This window comes from Panulirus ornatus, chromosome 32 (genome assembly GCF_036320965.1).
Source record: "Panulirus ornatus isolate Po-2019 chromosome 32, ASM3632096v1, whole genome shotgun sequence".
Lineage (NCBI taxonomy): Eukaryota > Metazoa > Arthropoda > Malacostraca > Decapoda > Palinuridae > Panulirus > Panulirus ornatus.
The window spans coordinates 24,194,180-24,215,275 of record NC_092255.1 but is presented as its reverse complement, the minus strand read 5'-3'; the positions used below and the strand labels follow the sequence as shown (position 1 = coordinate 24,215,275).

General features: G+C 47.9%; 1 protein-coding gene across 9 annotated transcripts in view; it reads right to left on the bottom strand.

Moving 5' to 3' along the window:
• The window catches only part of pan (transcription factor pangolin), a 649,800-nt gene that overhangs the window by 527,217 nt on the left and 101,487 nt on the right, over positions 1-21,096 (bottom strand). For 7 of the 9 annotated variants that reach the window (XM_071681257.1, XM_071681250.1, XM_071681251.1 and 4 more), the window contains exons 2-3: positions 12,668-12,764; positions 9,596-9,675 (exon numbers count right to left, since the gene is read on the bottom strand). In XM_071681257.1, coding sequence (XP_071537358.1) covers positions 9,596-9,598 — 3 coding nt within the window. In that variant the 5' untranslated portion in view covers positions 9,599-9,675; positions 12,668-12,764. The remainder of the gene's footprint in view (positions 1-9,595; positions 9,676-12,667; positions 12,765-21,096) is intronic. The other 2 variants (XM_071681258.1, XM_071681252.1) reach the window with 1 other exon arrangement.

Here is a 21,096-nt window from a genome sequence, read left to right as displayed (position 1 = left end):
AGCAAATGGTTTCCATGGCCATGGACGGACATGAGAGAGAGAGAGAGAGAGAGAGAGAGAGAGAGAGAGAGAGAGAGAGAGAGAGAGAGAGAGAGAGAGAGAGAGAGAGAGTATATATATGAAGCCCTGGGACGGACCGTGGGTGGTGGAGGACACATTTACCCTGGTCGGGTCTCCTGCAGCGGCCGGGCCCTCACCACTGCGGCACCTGTCTTCCCTCCCTCTCATCTCTACTTAAAACCCCCCTCCTCCTCCTCCTCCTCCTCCTGTCCCCCTACTCTCACCGTCCCCTCACCACGCTTCACCTCACCCCCCCCCATCCCGTCCACCCCCCACGGTTCCCACCCTCCCGTGAACACACACACACACACACACACACACACACACACACACTGGCCTCCATAACTCAGACTGCCTCACTACGGCACGGCTCAGCTCCTGCTAGACAATCGCTTTAGCCGCTGTAAAACCGAAACCTTGGGTTAATAACCATCACACCCAACACGAGTTGGACTGAAGGATGTCAGCGACATTGTCAATCACGAACTGAAGATGATGATGCATCCCACTGTCATTCATCAAACTACAAGCACGCAATACTGGTGTCCGTGATCCACACAGGTTTACGTCCCGGGTATATAAATAATCAGACCAAAAACAAGATGGACTAACGGGCATCCACCCACTGTCAATCACCAGTCCACCCCCCAAAAAAAAATCAAACTGTAAAAAGACTCATTTACAGTCAAAGAGGCTAATTAATTACCAGGGAACTGCACTAATTACTTGCAAATTTCAGGAACAGCATCCTCGGTACGAAGTTCCAGCCAGTGACTTCAAACTAATAAGAACAAAATTTGTGCCAAACTGAAAGTGGATAAACATGTATCCAATCTCTGCTCGTGATAAATACGCCTTACTGACTTTTTTTTTCCCCAGTGGCCACAACTGGTATATTAATACTCCCAAATTCTACAAAAAAAAAAAAAATATTCTAACCCTCTTCTATTCAATGGGTGACAACAAAGGAGGGGAAAAAAAAGACGACACAAACGCCCTAATGTGTGGACAAAGAGGACTGTCTCTGTCTGGTGTAGCAAAAGAACCCACTAACGTAAACAAAGTGGAATGCAAAATCAGCAGACGAGCTGTGTCGTCGCCCGACGTAAACCTCCACGACAAAGGTCGCCCAGGGTAATCCAAACAGCAAAATTAACCCCACTAGCACGACCATCCGAGCACGACTGCACGACCTCTCGAACGTCTAGCTCTACCCTTTGGGCACGACCGGTAAGCACGACAGTACGACCCTCAGGCACGAAATTGTCGCCCTTAAGCACGACGGTATGACACCTGAGCACGACGATACGACCCCTAAGCAGCATAGCACGACCTTAAATACGACGGCACGACCCTTAAAAAAGGCGGTACACGGTCCACCACCCTCGAGTATGAGGACCTGGCCTTTGACCTGACCACAGTCAAACCATCATATCGAGGAGACAGACCGTCGCGCTCACGGGTCGTACCGTGAAAATCATCTGGTTGAACGACATGGGAAAATAATTACCCATAAACTACTACTAAAAATATCATCTCCCTATAAAACACATATGACCTGTAAACTAAAACAACACAAGGTAGACTTCAGGCAAAGGTTCAAGGTGTACATCAGTAGCAACAAGTGTGTACTACCACTGTGTACAACGGGTACGGTAAATATATGATCACAACCACATTTGTACCCCAGCATGCAAAGTGCGTAAATAATAACAGCTTGTTTAATGTGAAGCCTGCAATGTACTTACAGCACTGACGACACCGAACCTTGTACAATCAGTGGGTTAAACTTGCACCATGTACAATGCTGATTAAAGTGTTCCATGTACAGCAATGGGCTAAAACACACCCAAGATAACACCAAGACGAGTCCAGCGGCGGGCATAATGCGTACAACAACGTACGATACAGACGAACACCTAGCCACGGGGGGTGCCGTGAACAGTGGCGGGTGAAGTGTGAACCGCCGGATGAAATATTCACATCCACACATCGATCGCAGTACTGAAGGGTGAGTAAGGTGAACAGCCAACGACCCCAGTACATGTGCCAGGGTGCACCATGTCTCCACGCACACACACACACACACACACAGAGCAATGTACGGGTCGGCACGGTGTACACATTCGCAGTACAACGTCTCCTCCCAAAGAACGTACAACATGTACAACTAACGTGTAGCGCTGTACAGAGGCAGAAGGGGGCAGCTGGGAATACAGACCCACAGACAGGCGTCCTCCAAGACAATGGGTGCCGCCCGCGGCGCTGTGTGTGTGTGTGTGTGTGTGTGTGTGTGTGTGGAGGGCCCTTTCCTTCCTTCCATTATCTCCTTATTTTCCCTTATTTTTTTTTTTCCTCAATATTTTCTTCTCGCCCACCAATCTTCGTTTCCCACACGGCCTGACGCGCGCGGGGGACCTGCCTCCAAGTCGCAAAGAGGGTGTACCCTTCCTCTTATCTGGTCTCCTCAACTTAGTTTACACTATCCAACCAACCTAAGATTATCAACTTAGTTTACAATACAATGTTAACTTTTACATCAATCTAGTGTTCAATAACAAGTCAGGTAACCTTATCAACGTGCTGCTGACAACTTGGAGAGTAAGAACTTACGAATTTCCATGGTTCTCAATGAATCAACTTACTTTATAAAATGAACTTAATTTACATCAACTAAGTTTACATTATCCTAGTTTACACAACATTATTTGTGGGTTACACAATACACGTTTCTCATCAAAAGAAAGCTTAACAAGTGTCCCATATCCCTCCCATTTTCTTTCCACTTCATTCAAATTACCCAAACCGGTGATTCGTTTATAATTGTATCATTTTACAAAACTTAGTTTACGCAATAAAAATTGTGGGTACCACAATACCCATCATTTATCATTACAAGGAATATATGTTTCAAGCCAATGCTAGCCACCACAACCTTCCCTTTTTCTTTAAATCAAACATGGTTCTAGTTTCCCAGGAGTGTGTTTTTGTGTGTACAGTATCCAAGCTCATAAAACAGGGCCTCTGGCTACCACAATACCTATCATTTATCATTACAAGAAAGAAAGCTTAAAAAAGAAAAAGAAAAGGTGTGTCCCTACCAGAGTCCCATTTTCTTTAAATTAGACTGGGTTCAAATTTCTCAGCCTTGTGTCTCCCTCCTTGTGCCGTCCTGCCTCCTGCTGTCACTTCCCCTCTCCTCTCCCTCCTCTTGTCTTCCTCCCTACCCCTCCCGTCTCTTGTCTTCCTCCCTACCCCTCCCATCTCTTGTCTTCCTCCCTACCCCTCCCATCTCTTGTCTTCCTCCCTCCTCTCCCGTCTCCTGTCCACATCTAAAATCCCGTCTCATCCATCCTCCTGTGAAATAGCGTCTTACTGTCTTCCTCATCTCTCTCTCTCTCTCTTCCTTCCTCTTTAGCTTGCTTTTCCCGGCCTCATTTGCCCCCGCTGGCTCCTGCTTGCCTCCCAGGCCTGCTCCTGCCTCCCCGCCCCAGCCTGGGAGCAGTAACAACGTGGTGGCGGCGGCGGCTCGGGCGGGCAGGGAGCGGTAAATCGTCGAGTCACGCCGCTAAACCCTCCTAATCCCCATCATTTTGTTTACACAGTTCACGCCCGCCGCTGCCCACAAACCTGATCACGCTCCCAACCGCCCAGCCCGCCCGCTCTTTGTTGTCCGCCCGCCCGCCCACCCGCCCACCCAACTCCTCCTCTGATTCCCATCACCTACCGGCCGCCCAGCCCGCCCATTGGCTCTACCACCCACGGCCCGCTGAACCCAGAGCCCCGTCACCTACTGGCCGCCCGTTCTCTACACGGCCACCCACTGGCCGTCCATTCTCCACCCCGCCGCCGCCCACTGAAATACAGTGAAAAAGAAAAGAGGAGGAGAAGGAGAGGAAGATGAGGAGGGAGAATGATGAGGGGCATGGGTACAGGATACAGGTGAGGAAGAGGGGGTAAGAGAGACAAGAGGACAGGTGAGGCAGAGTGAGGCTGTAAGAGAAAATATAGAATGAGTTAAGAAGACTCAGACCCTTACTCATTTCTTACTCACTTAAAGGCAAAAAATATATACTTAAAAAGTAAAGACTTGTGCCTAGTTATCACAATACAGCAGCAGAGAACTTCAAGGGAATACGGAGAAGACAAGACTAATTAACACTAGAGCTGCTGCTCAGTCGCAGTAATAATGGAATACGACCCTTAAGAGCAGAGGCTGAGTGACAGGTGAAGGGCATGGTAATAGGTACTCTGGCCAGGAGAGGGCAGGAGTACAAATGAGTACAGGAAGACCGGGACACTGACTGAACCCTGCCCAGGCGAGAGAGAGGAAAGAGTAGAGTACAAACGAGTTCAGGAAGGTAAGGGGACAGGTGACTGAAGACTACAGGAGGATAAGGAGAATACACAAGACTACAGAACCCACATGACGTATAAACGATTGACGTGGTGGAAGGGCGATATGACCATGTCTTCTCCGAAGATTGTAACACTACGATGCTTCCCTGATGTATCATATAACCTTATACCACCTTGATAGGGTGATAAGATCACGTGAGTCGCAACGGAAAGAATCCCTCTGGTCACCACCAGGGAAGAGGGAGCTCTGAGGAAGGATCATTGTGACTGCTGCCATTGACCTTCATCAGCACGAGGGTGGGTATATGATGACCTGTGGCCACGACGGGTCATACCCGTGGGTAAGGATTGCGTGACCTTCGACCTGTCCCTTGAAGGTTCAGGGAAAAGGCCAGGCTATCATACACAAGGGTTGTACCGTCGTGCCTAAAGGCTGTACCGTCTTAGTGTGGGGTTGTACCGTTGTGCTCAGGGGTCGTACCATCATGTTACGTCGTCAAGTCGCTCCACCGTGTTCCAGGGTCATACCGTCCGGCACTGCTGCTGCTGCTGCCGGTGTAGCGTTATCCAACAGACAGCGACCCGACACACCCTCCTTAGTGGGCAGGGAGTCAGGTCAGTCCCCAAGCTGACCTATCGCCCAACGGAGGTTAGAGTTCACACCCCTATGACCCCAAGTCCGTCTCCCCACTACCACACAACCACGACCTGCCTAAACCACCATCACTTTCTGCCCCCCTTCCTCCAATCCCATCCAATAATAGCCACCAATGAACCCACTTCATGACACTGCCAACACCCTACCATCAAAAATATCCGTTTTCCACCTCAAGAATCCGAACTGCAATATTCAACCCCCGTCAACACCCCCATAAAGAGTCTCTCTCCCTCCCTTCCTCCAACAACCCACCCACCCCCACCACACACGACACCTGTCTTAATCATGAGGGGGTCACAATAGGCTTATGATGGCCGTTTGACCTAAGTTGACCTCCATGGCCGAAGGTCCGTATGTCCACAGATAACAGAGGAGGATCTCCAGTCACTCTCACCAGTAGTGTCACGTCGGTAATTCTCCTCCCACGATTCGTGAACCAATTGAGCTACGGCTGCTATACATGGGATGGCCAGATAACAGAAGACCTGATGGTCTATGGCGAGGTTATCATGAAAACATATAAGATGAACAGATAGCAGAAAACCTGATGGTCAATGACGAGAGTATCATGAAAACACGCGGGATGAACAGACAACAGAAGACCTGATGGTCTTATGATGAGTTTCTCTGTAGTAGAAGAGCATTAGAATCCTAAGCTTCTCCGTTACGTACACGGAGGCACTAACAGTGAAGCAGAGGGCTCCTTCCCTACCCACCCATCACTCCCTCCGGCCCAAAACCCTGCTATGAAGGAGCACCAGGTAACGAGAGAGAGAGAGAGAGAGAGAGAGAGAGAGAGAGAGAGAGAGAGAGAGAGAGAGAGAGAGAGAGAGAGAGAGAGTATATACGTTCGTGTGCAAAAGGCTTCTAAAAGATATCATAAAGTTACAGTCATAATGTGGAAGAGGCAGACAACTGACAAGCCATTTACCAGAGGTATATTGTTATGTCACTTACCGCGCAATACCAAGCATCTGTTCAAGGTTCGTGCGTGCGTTGGTGTTGTCATTAAAAACAAGGGGGGGAGGAGGAGGAGGAGGAGGAAGGGGAACTCCTTCCTTGTACTGATACCTATACAAACTCCAAAGACTATCTTGAGAAATTAAATGCGTCCAATTTCTTTTCGTGTGTGTGTGTGTGTGTGTGTGTGTGTGTGTGTGTGTGTGTGTATGTGTGTGTGTATGTGTGTGTGTGTGTGTGTGTGTGTGTGTGTGTGTGTGTGCGAGTGTGTGTGTGTGTGCGAGTGTGTGTGTGACGGGCGGGGTGACCATGTGACCTCTCATCCCCGGCTGACCACACTATCCAGGCCCCTCCTGTTCTCCTTACCAACCCTGAACACTTCCAACGCTCTCACGTCTTCTAGTCCTCCCAAGTGCTACACGACGAAGGTACTCATCAACAACTAGGGTACTCCTAACTAACTAAGGTACTCGCATAACTACGGTACTCCTTCCAACTATGGATGGTACCGTCAGGCCAGGTATATATCGAAGCAGTACGTACATATATATACCTACTGACTGTAACTATCTATCGCCACACAACTGCACACACACACACACACACACACACACACACACACACACACGCACACACACATACCTCGGCTGATCTGCCGTTCTCTCCATAAATGCGTGTGTAGGGCAGGTGTTGTGTGTACACAGCAGGGAGGGTGTAGTGAAGCTAGGCAGGTGCTGTGGGGGTTGGGATGGGGGCAGGAGAGGGGGGGGGGGGGTTAAAGTGAAACTGAACAGGTGTCTTGCAGGAATCACAAGGAAGTGATGGAGGATGTAGCGAAATTGAACAACTGTTGTCGAGGGTTGCGCAGGGGGGGGGGGGGGGGGGGGTGCAGAAACTGAACAGGTGTTATAGGTGTTGTGAAAAATGTTGCCATCACGCTTCCCTGATCTTCTTAACTGTTAGGTACAGCAGGTCTGGGTATATCAAGTGCTGTGCAGGGTGTACTGAAATGAGGAAGGTGTTGAGGCGGTGGTGACAGACGACAGGTGTTTAGGCCGTAGTACTGGAGGACACATGTTGTGGGTGTAAAGACGATGGGCAGGTGCTCAGGTTAGTTATGAAGGTCAGGTGTTAAGGTTGTAGAGATGAAGGGCAGGTGTCAGAAGAGCAGAGTGGAGGCACAGGTGCTCATGTAGTGATGGAGGAGCGGTGTGGAGTGTAGTGTAGTGATGAAGGTAGAGGTGGTGTGTGTGTAGTGATGGAGGTAGAGGTAGTGTGGGTGTAGTGATGAAGGTAGAGGTGGTGTGTGTGTAGTGATGGAGGTAGAGGTAGTGTGGGTGTAGTGATGGAGGAGCGGTGTGGAGTGTAGTGTAGTGATGGAGGTATAGGTGGTGTGGGTGTAGTGATGGAGGAGAGGTGTGGTGTGTGGTGCTGTGAGGAGAGGGGAGGTGAGGGCAGCAGCTGGGCCATGATGGACGCCCTGCCTCTGGGGACCAATTGGTGGAATGCAGTCATCATCAGGTGAGCCACTCCCCAGGTGGCAGGTGTGTCCTGCCCCCTACACCCACTGTGTAGAGCAGGTGTGTCCTGCCCCCTACACCCACTGTGTAGAGCAGGTGTGTCCTGCCCCCTACACCCACTGTGTAGAGCAGGTGTGTCCTGCCCCCTACACCCACTGTGTAGAGCAGGTGTGTCCTGCCCCTACACCCACTGTGTAGAGCAGGTGTGTCCTGCCCCCTACACCCACTGTGTAGAGCAGGTGTGTCCTGCCCCTACACCCACTGTGTAGAGCAGGTGTGTCCTGCCCCTACACCCACTGTGTAGAGCAGGTGTGTCCTGCCCCCTACACCCACTGTGTAGAGCAGGTGTGTCCTGCCCCCTACACCCACTGTGTAGAGCAGGTGTGTCCTGCCCCAACACCCACCGTGTAGAGCAGGTGTGTCCTGCCCCCTACACCCACTGTGTAGAGCAGGTGTGTCCTGCCCCAACACCCACTGTGTAGAGCAGGTGTGTCCTGCCCCCTACACCCACCGTGTAGAGCAGATGTGTCCTGCCCCCTACACCCACTGTGTAGAGCAGGTGTGTCCTGCCCCCTACACCCACTGTGTAGAGCAGGTGTGTCCTGCCCCCTACACCCACCGTGTAGAGCAGGTGTGTCCTGCCCCCTACACCCACTGTGTAGAGCAGGTGTGTCCTGCCCCAACACCCACTGTGTAGAACAGGTGCGTCCTGCCCTCCACACCCAATGTCTCCTACACATCTACACTCACTCTTCTTATAACACTCTACACCCAGGGTGTCTACAACCTCTGGGATAACAAGATGTGTCTCAAGTCTCCATATACCTCCTACCATACATTCCTACACCTAATGCGTGGTACACTTCAACAAGTGCAGTATTCTACAGCTCCACACCCTCTATGCCAGATGCCTTACACCCATCATATCCAGTATTTATCAGTCACTGTGCTGCGTCTCCTACACATATTGTGTCCTACACCTGTAAACCCAGTGCACTACACCTCCCTTCAGAGCGCCCCCCGCCACAAACTGCACCGACGACAATCTTATCAGTCAAGATTAAACGGTCACTCTGTGATAAGACTACTGGGCGAGGCGCCGGGGCCCCTCTACCGATGCTACCACCTGTGACACCACCCCTGCCACCTGTACCGCCACCCATGCCACCTGTAACGCCACCCATGCCACCTGTTCCGCCACCCCTGTCACGTACACCAGCACCAACCAGCGTGGCTGGCTCTGATGTTCCGACATCACCATATGTGACTTCAGGAGACAAAGAACGGCGCTTCACGCATCCTACACCAGACGGTGGAGAACGGGACACCAGACCACCTCCTGTGTCGATGTGGTATACCTACCGTCCGCTCCATACCCGCCTCCACCTACCACAAGTACCCTCCACCCTAGCTATCAATGGAATGCTCTCTCGATGCATACACCACACCCAGCGCCTGCTATATTCCACCACCGCCTCTCCTGTAGCCGCCCCAGACTGGTGCCGCTGGTGGGAAGGTGAGTTCGAGGGTCCAGATCCTCAGCGAAGGATGTGCCACTGGAAATGTTAGCAATGAGGAAGGGAGGTGGGAAGAACAGATACACAAGTTAAGAATACCTTGCTCTGTGTCATTTTGTGAAAAGAAGAAGCAAAAGCTAAACCCATACATGACAACTTTACACAGAAAGGAAAAAAAAAATTCCTAAGAAAAAGTAACATGGAGACCTTAACATGAACATTGCCCCTTTTGCTGAATGCCATGTGGTACACGAGACTCTCCGTGGCGGTACGTAGCTTCGAAGGTATATACACCTGCCCCTGGCAGGTGTATATGAAACTGTCCGCGGCGGTACGTAGCTTCGTAGGTATATACACCTGACCCTGGCAGGTGTATATGAAACTGTCCGTGGCGGGGAGTTGCCACGTAGGGAAATAAGACTGCCTCTGGTGATGATTTCGTCGAACGGCAGTCGAACGTGTACGTGGTGGGAGAGTTGCTAGGTTGGTCAATACAGGAGAGCCGTGGTAGGTGTACTCACCATTGCAGAAGTGCCGTTAGTGTAGGCGTAGGCGAAGGGTGACAGGTAACCCAGACGGTCCGCTCCCCAGGCCGAGGCTCCTGCAACAAGGGCAACAACACTAAAAAAAATCCGGTCTCAGGTGCAAGGACAACAAATGAAATCTTCACACAACATAAAAATAAATAACAAACAAAATCACAGTCACTGATGCAAACAACACAAAGGAAATCTTAATATAATATAGAAAAATCTAAAAATTTCAGTCACTGATGCAAACCACAAGCCACAGTCTCACAAATACAAACAAAACAACATCAACACGACCAAGCCAGAATCTCACAGATACAGAGAACACAACACAACACATGACCAAGGCTGTGTGTTACACACAAACACCAAACCACAACCTAGCACACGTAAACATCGGCAAAATACGAGAAAGCTACAGCCTCAAACACACACACACTACGACCATACCACAGCCACACACGCTACGATCATACCACAGCCACAGCCACAAACAGTACGACCATACCACAGCCACAGCCACCACACACTACGACCATACCACAGCCACACACACTACGACCATACCACAGCCACCACACACTACGACCATACCACAGCCACAGCCACACACACTACGACCATACCACAGCCACAGCCACACACACTACGACCATACCACAGCCACCACACACTACGACCATACCACAGCCACAGCCACCACACACTACGACCACACCACAGCCACAGCCACCACACACTACGACCATACCACAGCCACAAACACACACACAGTACGACCACTCCACAGGAACCCACAGACTGAACGCTACAGGCAACACTCAACAATACAGGGGCAAGCCAGGCTTTCACAAACAAGAAAAAGTCAGTCACATGGAAACCCAAGCAACAAAACAGGAGCAAAACCAGAGTCTCAGTGGGACCAGTGACAAATCACGGCCAGGAATGCACTGCTAACATAAGCTGCCCTTTATCTAATGCAACAACAACCCTCCACACACACACACACACACACACACACACACACACACACACACACACATATACACACACACAAACTCCATCACACAGAGGGAAAGATAATGCAGGCTTACTTGGCTTTTACAGCTGGCCAACCAGCCCGTCTCTGCAAGAGTTTCACCCTAATAAGCACGGGTCTGGTGGCACTGTTCTCTATGGCTCATTTGGTGCAGAAGACTGGGATTTATTTTAAGACGAGATATGACATCATATCTCCCAGAGGCCTTAAACCTTTTAAAGGATAACCTCGTCCCTTTATCCATCTAACTCCATATATATATATATATATATATATATATATATATATATATATATATATATATATATATATATATATATATATAAACACGTCTTCTATAAAACATCAGTCGCTTCTGGGGTATGTAGTGAATCAGCCAGAGGTCGCCCAACACACATCACTTAATCCGAAAGATGAACACAAGTTATACACGTCTGACGTCATCTGAATCGTGAGGATTGCAGGGGCCAGAGACGACGCGTCAGTGGGCGGCCATCTGAATGGCCCGAGGTACAGTGCCCCTCTGGTGGGAAGGAGATGGGAAGGGGGCGGGTCAAACAGGGGAGGGAGTTGGAGGGAGAAAACGATAGGGAAGGAGTAAAGGAGAGAAAACGAGGGAGGGAGTCAACGAGAACATGAGAGGAGGGTAAAGGAGAAAAGAAAAACGAAACGGGGAAGGAGAAAGAGTAAGAGGAGAAAAATGTAAGGAATGTAAGGATAGAAAACGGGAGGAAGGAAGCAAGAAGATAATGTGTGGGGAAGAAGACGAGTAGAAAGGAGCAGGGGGAAAAACTATGGAGTAAAAAGAGAAACAGGAGGGAATAATGGAGAGAAAACAGGATGAAGGGAGTAAAAGAAGGGGGGGAAGACAACGAGAGGAAATAAGAGAAGAAAAAGGGGTAGCGGGGATAGAAAACCGTGAGAGAGCATGGGAAGGAGAAAAAAAAAAAAAAGGGAATGCAAGGACAGAGAGCGGGAGGTAGGATAGTGGATGACATCACGCCTTAAGGGAGGCTGATGGACCGATGCTCCGACGACGGAATGGTTCTGGCTGAACAGGATTAACACACACACACACACACACACACACACAAGGGACACCTTCACCAAGACAGACATCCCTTCATCCTCACCTCGTCTCAGGTGGTGACCGCCTCCATATCTAGCAGGGTGTATGGAGTTCCTTGACCGAGTGGTGGTAGTGGTAATGCCCTGGACTCCCCTAATAACTAGGTCGACGAGGGATGTCAAATTAAGCACCGTTGCCCAAGCGCCTTCGGCGAGGCCACCATCATTTATCATATACTGCTTTCGTTTACTGAACTATTCTATTACAGTTTTCTTTTCATTTAACTCTTCATTACTTCATAAATAATCACTATGATATTCTTATTACATATTTCCACAACTTACTCATCAGGCCAATTTACATGATCCATTGTAGCATCTCCTGATTTGTTTACCTGGAATCTCTCTTGCTTAAATTCCTCCTCAGTTTGACCAGACGTGTCTCTAATGATTCGGTAATGCCTGTTCATCTTTAATTACGTTCGGTGCATGACAGACCATTACTCCTCTGCAAGCAGACAGTTCATACAGTAAAAACGAATAATCCTACTTCGTCGGCATTAAAATCACCTTTTTGGAATATATATATATATATATATATATATATATATATATATATATATATATATATATATATATATATATACATATATATATATATATATATATATATATATATACTCAACAAACTTATACCTCTGTAATTTGAGCACTCACTCTTATCCCCTTTGCCTTTGTACAATGGCACTATGCACGCATTCCGCATATATATATATATATATATATATATATATATATATATATATATATAATCAGAACCAGGGATCGTACCGTTGTAGTCAACAGGTCAATTACCCCTGGCTTATCAGCATATACTATACCAAGTGACGTACTTACACACACACACACACACACACACACACAGCTACGAGTAAACAACATGCGCAGAAACTTACCGAAGAGGCCAAAGGGAGAGGCGGTGTCTGGGAGGCGTCCATCGCTCTTGGAGGCAATGGCGAAGGAAGATGAGGAGGGCACGTGGGTGCTCTTATCCTGAGGAAGAGAAAACAAGTGTTTATGATGCTGTGCGAAGACCACACCAAGAGATCCGTCAGGATACTATACAAAGATCCTACCAAGAATTCCTACGGTGCTCAACATACCACAGGAAAACTTAAGGAACCTTATATATATATATATATATATATATATATATATATATATATATATATATATATATATATATATATCACAATGAAGTAAATGAGGCTGAAAAGTGTAAATACAGCAGAAAATAAGGTTACTATACATAAATATTGCAGTAAATGATACTGTCAAGTAAATAATGCATCAGATGATGATGGCGTGTAAACATTGCTGTAAATGATTCTGGCAAGTGCAAATACTGCCACGTTACATTAATGCTTAGTGTCGAGTGTAAATACTACGTTAAATGATATTGGCAAGTGTAAATAATGCAGTAAATGATGCTGGCAACTGTAAACACTGCAGTAAATTATGATGACAAGTGTAAACACGGCAATAAATAATGTTGGCAACCGTAAACATCGCAGTCAATGACTGACGCATGTGGCTGACAGAAGCGTAGGAAAATTGGACATAATTTTGGCGATTTCCTCAATTTGCCAAACATGGCGACGTGTGTGGTTCGGAGACGACCTTAGTGACATGGTAGGTGGTTTCTGAAGGTCCTGCAGACGTGGTGAGTGGTTTCACGTGAACTCTTGGGAGACTTGGTGGTTGGTTTCTTATGACTCTCGAGAGATGGCGGGGTGGTTTCGTATGACTTTCGAGACATTGTGGACGGTGCTCGAGGACTTTCGAGACACGGTAGGTAGTTTCAGCGGACCTTGTTACCATTGGTCCGCAGTTTCGATAATCAGCAACACAAGTAGTAACAGATGATCTTAAAGACATCACTCCAGCGTGTTCCTCCCACACCTGACATGACGTATTCCACACCAGACTTCATCAACTCTACCACATCTTCCCTACCATGATGGACGAACTCCCAACACACCCCACGTACAACGTATACACCTCCACAGTTCACAACCCTACATGTAAAATGTTTCAGTCCATGATCCTTCGTGTATCTGTACGTACACCCCAGGGCCTCAACTTCTCCAGCATGGGCGCACGACCCATCAGCCCACCATGGCTACCTATGGTACGAACCTTAAGTAAAATGGCCTGGTTTCTGACCTGACTCCTCTGGGATCATACTCTAACATACCTACAACGGTTCAGGGGCTCTGCTACCCAACAGCTCACGGTACAGGACGTTGTGATACCACGTTGTACACGGAACACACCAACGATGAGCCAGGACTCCATACATCAGGATTGAGAGAGAGAGAGAGAGAGAGAGAGAGAGAGAGAGAGAGAGAGAGAGAGAGAGAGAGAGAGAGAGAGAGAGAGAGAGAGAGAGAATTTCTGCACATTTCAATAAACAAACCAGGCGAAAGTGTGTTCCCTTGGGGGAACCTTTCGGACGGTGTAGGTCTTTGAGGGCAAGATTGCTTGGATTATACAATCCATGAAGGAACACCAGACGACCCTGCTTCCCAGCCCAAATTAGATCTCCTCCATTCCAGGCCCGAGTATAAGAGGAAATGTGACCTGAAACGCAACATGTCCATGTTGGCACATCAAGTCAAAGGTGATCTTTTAATTCAATCCGATATCAGTTCTGGGTTCCTTAGGGGGAGGTAATAAGTGTAAGTCATCTAATCTGACATAAGCACCGGGGAAAGAGCTCTCCTCTGTGCACAGCCAGTCAATTAACTCCAGCAAAAAAGCCAAGAGGAGAAGGGTGCATGATCAGCCCACAGAGGGCGCGCTGCTAACACCCCACAACGTCCTCACACTCTACCACCACTCACGGGGCAGCTTGATAAGTCTCCTTTGAGGCTGCCTCATCAGCGAAGAAAAAAATCAAACAAATAAGCGATGCAGTGATGAACAATGAAGGTGGCACCTTACAGGGGTCCGAGAGAGAGAGAGAGAGAGAGAGAGAGAGAGAGAGAGAGAGAGAGAGAGAGAGAGAGAGAGAGAGAGAGAGAGAGAGTGTTATATCATCAGTTACGCTTGGGAAATCCCAGAGAGCACGTCCCCCAGCCTACACTCAAATATAATTCCCTATTGGCACGAGAGGCATGGAAGACTGTACAGGATTACTTCCAAAGTCAAAATGTGCTAGAGGCACATAAATCGGAACACATCTTTAACATTCTGAGTTGCAGGGATACTCAACACATCGCCTGCGACCATCAGGCACACTATGGAATACTCAACACATCGTCTGCAACCATCAGACACACTATGGGATACTCAACACATTGCCTACGACCATCAGACACACTATGGGATGGACAGAGGAGAAAATCTAAGAAGGCCCGGCAAAGTAATTACAATATGTGTCAGACCAGCCAGGCTGTGGGGTTTGCGTAGGCCTACAAGCCTCGGCATCCAACAGCTAGATCGACCAACGACCCATCTCAGCAGCTGGTATGCAGCACAGGTTGTGGGTACGTGAGACCTAGGAACAATACGCCAAGGAAGTTCACGAAAACCTTAATCTACGTAAGTCATCATTCACAGAAAGCTGACATACGTGGCCAAAAAGGGCTAGACTGCGATTATTGACAGATGTCACCATTACAGGCCAACAGATCATCTATGCCCTATATATATACTATGTCACAAATCAATAAATCACAGGACATACGAAGTGGTCAGCCATAAAACATTTCATACGAGGGAAAGACCTTCATCTGCAGACCTGAACTACTCAACTCTGTTGTTGTAAACTACCTGGTCAGCCTCAGGGTATACCACGGTATACCTTGATGCGGTTGGTAAGACCGACATTTTTTCGGTGGCGTAGACTGAGGTATACTTTACTTTACCTTACGAGTTCCTGTTTTTCTCCCACATAGTATCGTCCAGACACTAACCGCTGGTTAACGCAAGTCACTCCATGCCTCCCCGCCTTCCCAATTCGAAACCCGATGATACGGAAAGTAAACAGAAAAACCCGATATCCTGCAAGAACTGCGAGGGGGGAAATCCGTAGAGGAAGGAACCATGCCGTGAAATCCAATGATGTAGAATTATACAGAGAAACCCAATGATGCAAAACGCACAGTGTAACCTGACATAGCAATAATTCTACTGTGAAAATCAATATTACAATAATTATAGTAAAAGCCCAATAAAAATGCATTTCTTCAACATTCTTATACATAAAAATATCAACTTGATGTAATACACAGAATAAACGCTAATGTTCTTGTCTTTTCAATCAAACTAAAGTCAGAATCAATCACTACAGTAGATCTAGTTACATATCTAATAACATGGGACATAAGGGGTTTACATCTATCTGATGTAACTCCAGTGTTGAAGCTCTTGTATTACCGTAATCAGATACATATGGACGACGCCATGCCATCGTACTCACGGATAGCATTCTCAAGCTTAATGCGTAATTAATAACGACCTCAAGTACTTAAATCACCGAAGCTACTACTTAGTTGAAAGGGGTCACACACACACACACACACACACACACACACACACACACACACAACACACACACACACACACACACACACACACACACAGAGCGTGACAAGGGCGAGGTCGCCGTCAAAAGCGGCATGACTCCAGCTAAGCCAGTCATGAGGCTTGTCATTACTATGTGGAAGTACGCAAACTGGATTTAATAGCCATCGCCAGCTATATGACACGAAGCCACAACCCTTGGAGAACAGTTGTCTACATATGTCACAACAGCGTCATCAAAAGACCATATAAAGTTTACAACTACAGTAATTCAACACAAGATGGCTATCATGAAGACGTCTATAATCACGGCTATAAGGGATCTCTACAAGACAATACATAACATGGGTATCGTGTAGCAGCTGTACGTCGTCATGTCTTGCCGTCTACGACAGAGATAAGAAAAGACGGGGAAGCGGAATACTGCAGCAGTGCTCGGGACGACAGACGGGCCAATCAGCTGAGATGAGGTCATGTGACGTACGCCAGGCTCTACCTAACCCCGCTACACAGACACTCCTGCTTTCCGACCCCCGCTATAAGGACAGACGTACTTCCAAAAGCCCCGCTATAGAGGAAACAATCATGCTCTCCGTCCCTGCTGTACGGACAATCGTACTTCCCCGACCGCCGCTGTTGGGACAAAGCCACGCTCTCCGATCTCGCTATACTCGAGAGATCGTGCCACCTCTCCTTGTCTACGAGGATCGTACCGTCGCGTTCGAAGATCGTACCGTCGTCCTCAAAGATGAAACCGACGTGTTCGAAGATCGTACCGTCGCACTCGAAGATCCAAACATCGTACAATCTGTCGTCTCCTCATAGATCGTACCATCGCCTTCCAAGATCGTACCATCCCGCTCACAGAGGCCGGATGATCCCGACACAGCGCTACACTAGGCTAGGAGGGACCACCACGCCCTGACTGCTCCTCCAACTTTAGCACCAGGATCAGGAGAGTCTGGTCAACAAAGTTACGAGCTCCGGGAACTACGTCCAATCTCTCCAAACTCCTCCGTACATTAAAGCCAAATGAAGCTCTACAATGATAGCATAATATATATATATATATATATATATATATATATATATATATATATATATATATATATATATATATAATCGATTCAGCAACTGACCGTTCAAGTGAATGACTAGCTAATTATGTCCTCCACCGTACAAGAGTGAGAAACTAATCCGGCCACACCATCTGGGCAACCGGTTAACCGAGCGTCCGGTTAAACGAGGGTGGCTCAGAAGGAGCAATAAGGCAGGACGTGTAAAGGCGATAAGATAACCTCTGGGGGGTGTGGGGGGGTGTCAGGGAGGTGGGGTAAATAACCAGGAGGACGTTATCAGTGTGTTATCAGCGGGGCGATCCACACACTGACGGCTAACACTATCACTTGGCCGCCAGGCCGGCTCTACCACAACCTCCACCGTAGCAAAGGTAAAGGCTTGAACTCTCTCTCTCTCTCTCTCTCTCTCTCTCTCTCTCTCTCTCTCTCTCTCTCTCTCTCTAACAGCGTCAGCGCCGGGTTGCCCCATGGCAACACGTCGACGAAGGGACTCCCCTCCCTCCTTCCCTCCCTCTCATGGGCTCGGAAATGCGTAGGACACGAGCATCAAGCAATCTAACCCTAATTTTCGCAGAGTACTGTGAAAACACGAGGTGCACATCCACACTTCCTCTCTTACCCACGAGTCACTCAACAAAAACACCTCCAGTACCACGGTCGACTAAATGCTCTAAAACTGTAAACGCTGGAAGGTGGTAGAGGCAAGAAGGACAGTGAGTTCATACGCATGGGTGATACTGGAAGGCGCAGTTCCTTGCATCTACAAAGGACGTAACTCCTTGTTCGACGAAAAGGCCGAGGATTATATGCAAATCAGATCCACTGAAGACAAGAGATGCTACCAACCAACAACAACACTCGACATCACGCATAACTAAAGTTCTGGAGACAGTGTTAAGATGTAAAGCGACTGACTTTACGGAATCAAATAACATACATAACCCAGGACAAAATGATTTCAGGGCTGGAATCACCATGCCTCGCTCTCTCTCTCTCTCTCTCTCTCTCTCTCTCTCTCTCTCTCTCTCTCTCTCTCTCTCTCTCTCGTCACTTGACCACTACGACGAAACTGTTGCTACACTGGCGAACGAACGACTCTGCTGATGTAATGTGAAAAAATAAATGTTGTCCTCGGGTTTTGATTGATGTGGCCATAATGACACAGTGCACAAAATGCGTAAAATGGGAAAAACCAGTAACACTGGAAGACAGATACGAAGCTTTTTAACTATGAGATCATAATACGTTGTACTTCACTGGGCTATTTCCACTGCCTCCTAAGTAAAAAGCTCAGTCCCCTAGGGAAATGTACTTGCGCCCCTTTGTGTTCCTCATTCTCGTATCTGACACTGACAAACGGGCGAGTCGGGGCTTCACATCATCCTATGCAGATGATAACAGAAGTAGGAATCTCTCAACCGACAGATGACACACAGAAAACTATAAACAATAAACAATGTCTTCCACTGAGCCTAATAAAAAAATCATCAGTGGAATCGGTTGTGTTTAAGGTGATTGATGGCTCAGTGGTGCGGTACACTGCGCATGAAGCTGACCAGTTACGGGGTAGTTTTCTGCACGTGTGAGAACATCCGTCAGGGTGAGGTAAGGTGAGGTGAGGTGACAGGTGTCATTCTTGCTTGGTTTAGTGATGGTTCTGGGGCATGACTGGTGGGGTGTCTTGCCTTGCGCCGCTTCCCGCAGGTGTGGTGCCTGACTTCCGCTGTTCTTGCACCCTACAGATAACATCCGATGAAAATAGATGTTGCTGGTGAGTTTTTCCACCGTGGCCAAGAGCGTACGAAAAGTGCAACACTAACTTGGGCGTCGTAGATCCAACGCTACCTTTGGAGCACGACGGTACGATCCCTGAACACGACAGCAACAACCACTAAGGACGACGGTAAGCCCTGCTTACAACCTCTGAGGAGGAAGGTACGACCCTTGAACACAACGGCGCATCCCTGGGAGCATGACGGTGCGACCCTGGAGGAGGAAGGTACAATCCTTGGGTATGATGGCCTGGCATCTGGCGTGATAAGATATAATCCATCCACAAGATTATCTCAGACAATGCGCTTGCATCAGAGGACGTAGAACTACTTCCATCTCGAGTAGTAATCAGGGTCTAGACTCTCCCTCAACTCACAACTTCGAAGCTGTCGTCGAACTCCCGGGTCTCCACCTAAACTTCGACACGGGTTCTTCCTCAGTCTGACGGCCACGAGTAACCTCTGACCGGGCGCTGACCTGCCCAAGAATCAGTGGTTCTCGCCCTTCCCAGCTGGGACTCTCCTTGAGACTCAAAGTTGCCCAAGGCAATTTTTCAGTCGCTCCGGCTTCTCCCATCTCAGTCACACGACCAAACGTGTCTAGGTACGCTGGTCTCTTGTGGCCTGCGAGACTCTCCACCACCTCGCTGAGACTCGAGCAAGTGAACCAGCAGTAAGTTTGGCTCGTTTGCCTGATGCGGGTAGCGTAGTACAGGTTCAGAGATCGTGAACAATAACAGGATGTCCTGCATTGTGCCTTGTACAATAGGCTGAAGGAAAGCCAAGAAACAAAATAACATTAAAGGTTAAACTGGCAGACAAAGGCGTCTCACAACCTGCACACACACACTGTCAAAGGTGTGCCCCTCCTTGCACAATGCCAAGGGCACCACCAAAACACACCCGGCCGCTCAGTCTACACCGAGACACAGGTCTCGCTGAGGGAGCTCGGGCGGAGGTGTACCGCTGACAAAACAACGGGGGGGCCGGGGAGGTACTGCTGAGGTAAACACGTGGAACTATTCCCCCGCTCCTATCACAGCTTTATCTCAACCTGAGGGTGGACACCCGTCCCAATCTGCGTTCCTCTCGTTCTGGGGACCTAACCACCGGAGTATAACAGTGATGACAGATGAATATCCCAAACTGAGTCTAACAAGAAGCTAAGACCCTGAGCCACAACTTCAGGCTCTCAGGTTCATTACCTCTTAAACGGGCTGCATCCACAAACAGCCACACAGATTTATATATATATATATATATATATATATATATATATATATATATATATATATAAAACTTCTAAACTGTGAAGTCCAATCTGTTTTCAACATTTATAGGCTGGGTGTTGAAAAGTTTCACCACTGCTTTCGTTTGCTGTACAAATACCACACTTTGCTTTTAGAACTAATATTTCTGAAGGTTAGTGTTTAAAATGTCTTGAAAATTTGGTATCGACTGAAGATTCACCTCCCCCAAAACGTTTTTATAGGTTAGGTTAGGTTGGGTCCAGTTAAGTTAGCTAAAAATAGGGTGCAAACTAACTTAACCCAACTAAGCTAAGTCCAAAAAAAAAAAAAAAAGAAAACTGTGGAAGAATCTTCAAATGAACCTTAAATTTCCAAGTAAACAGCTTCCTTACGTCTGGGTCGTTAGACCAATTCACTGCAAATTCTAAAGTTTCCCTTGTCTTCTGAACACGTCCGACCAACAAATATTAGGAAGCCAGGCCAGGCTCTGCACCTCTTCAAACGCTCTTACGACGATCATATTCATTATTCCTCGATATCCTTTGCCACCTCTGTTTAACCTGCCTTCAAACCTTGGTCTGTAGGAGAACTTCTAACCGTGACTGGAGCACTTGACACTAAAATACCAAGATAAACACAGAACCCTAAGCAGAGTCTATGAGCAATGCAAATAAACAAACTCTTGACGGGCGTT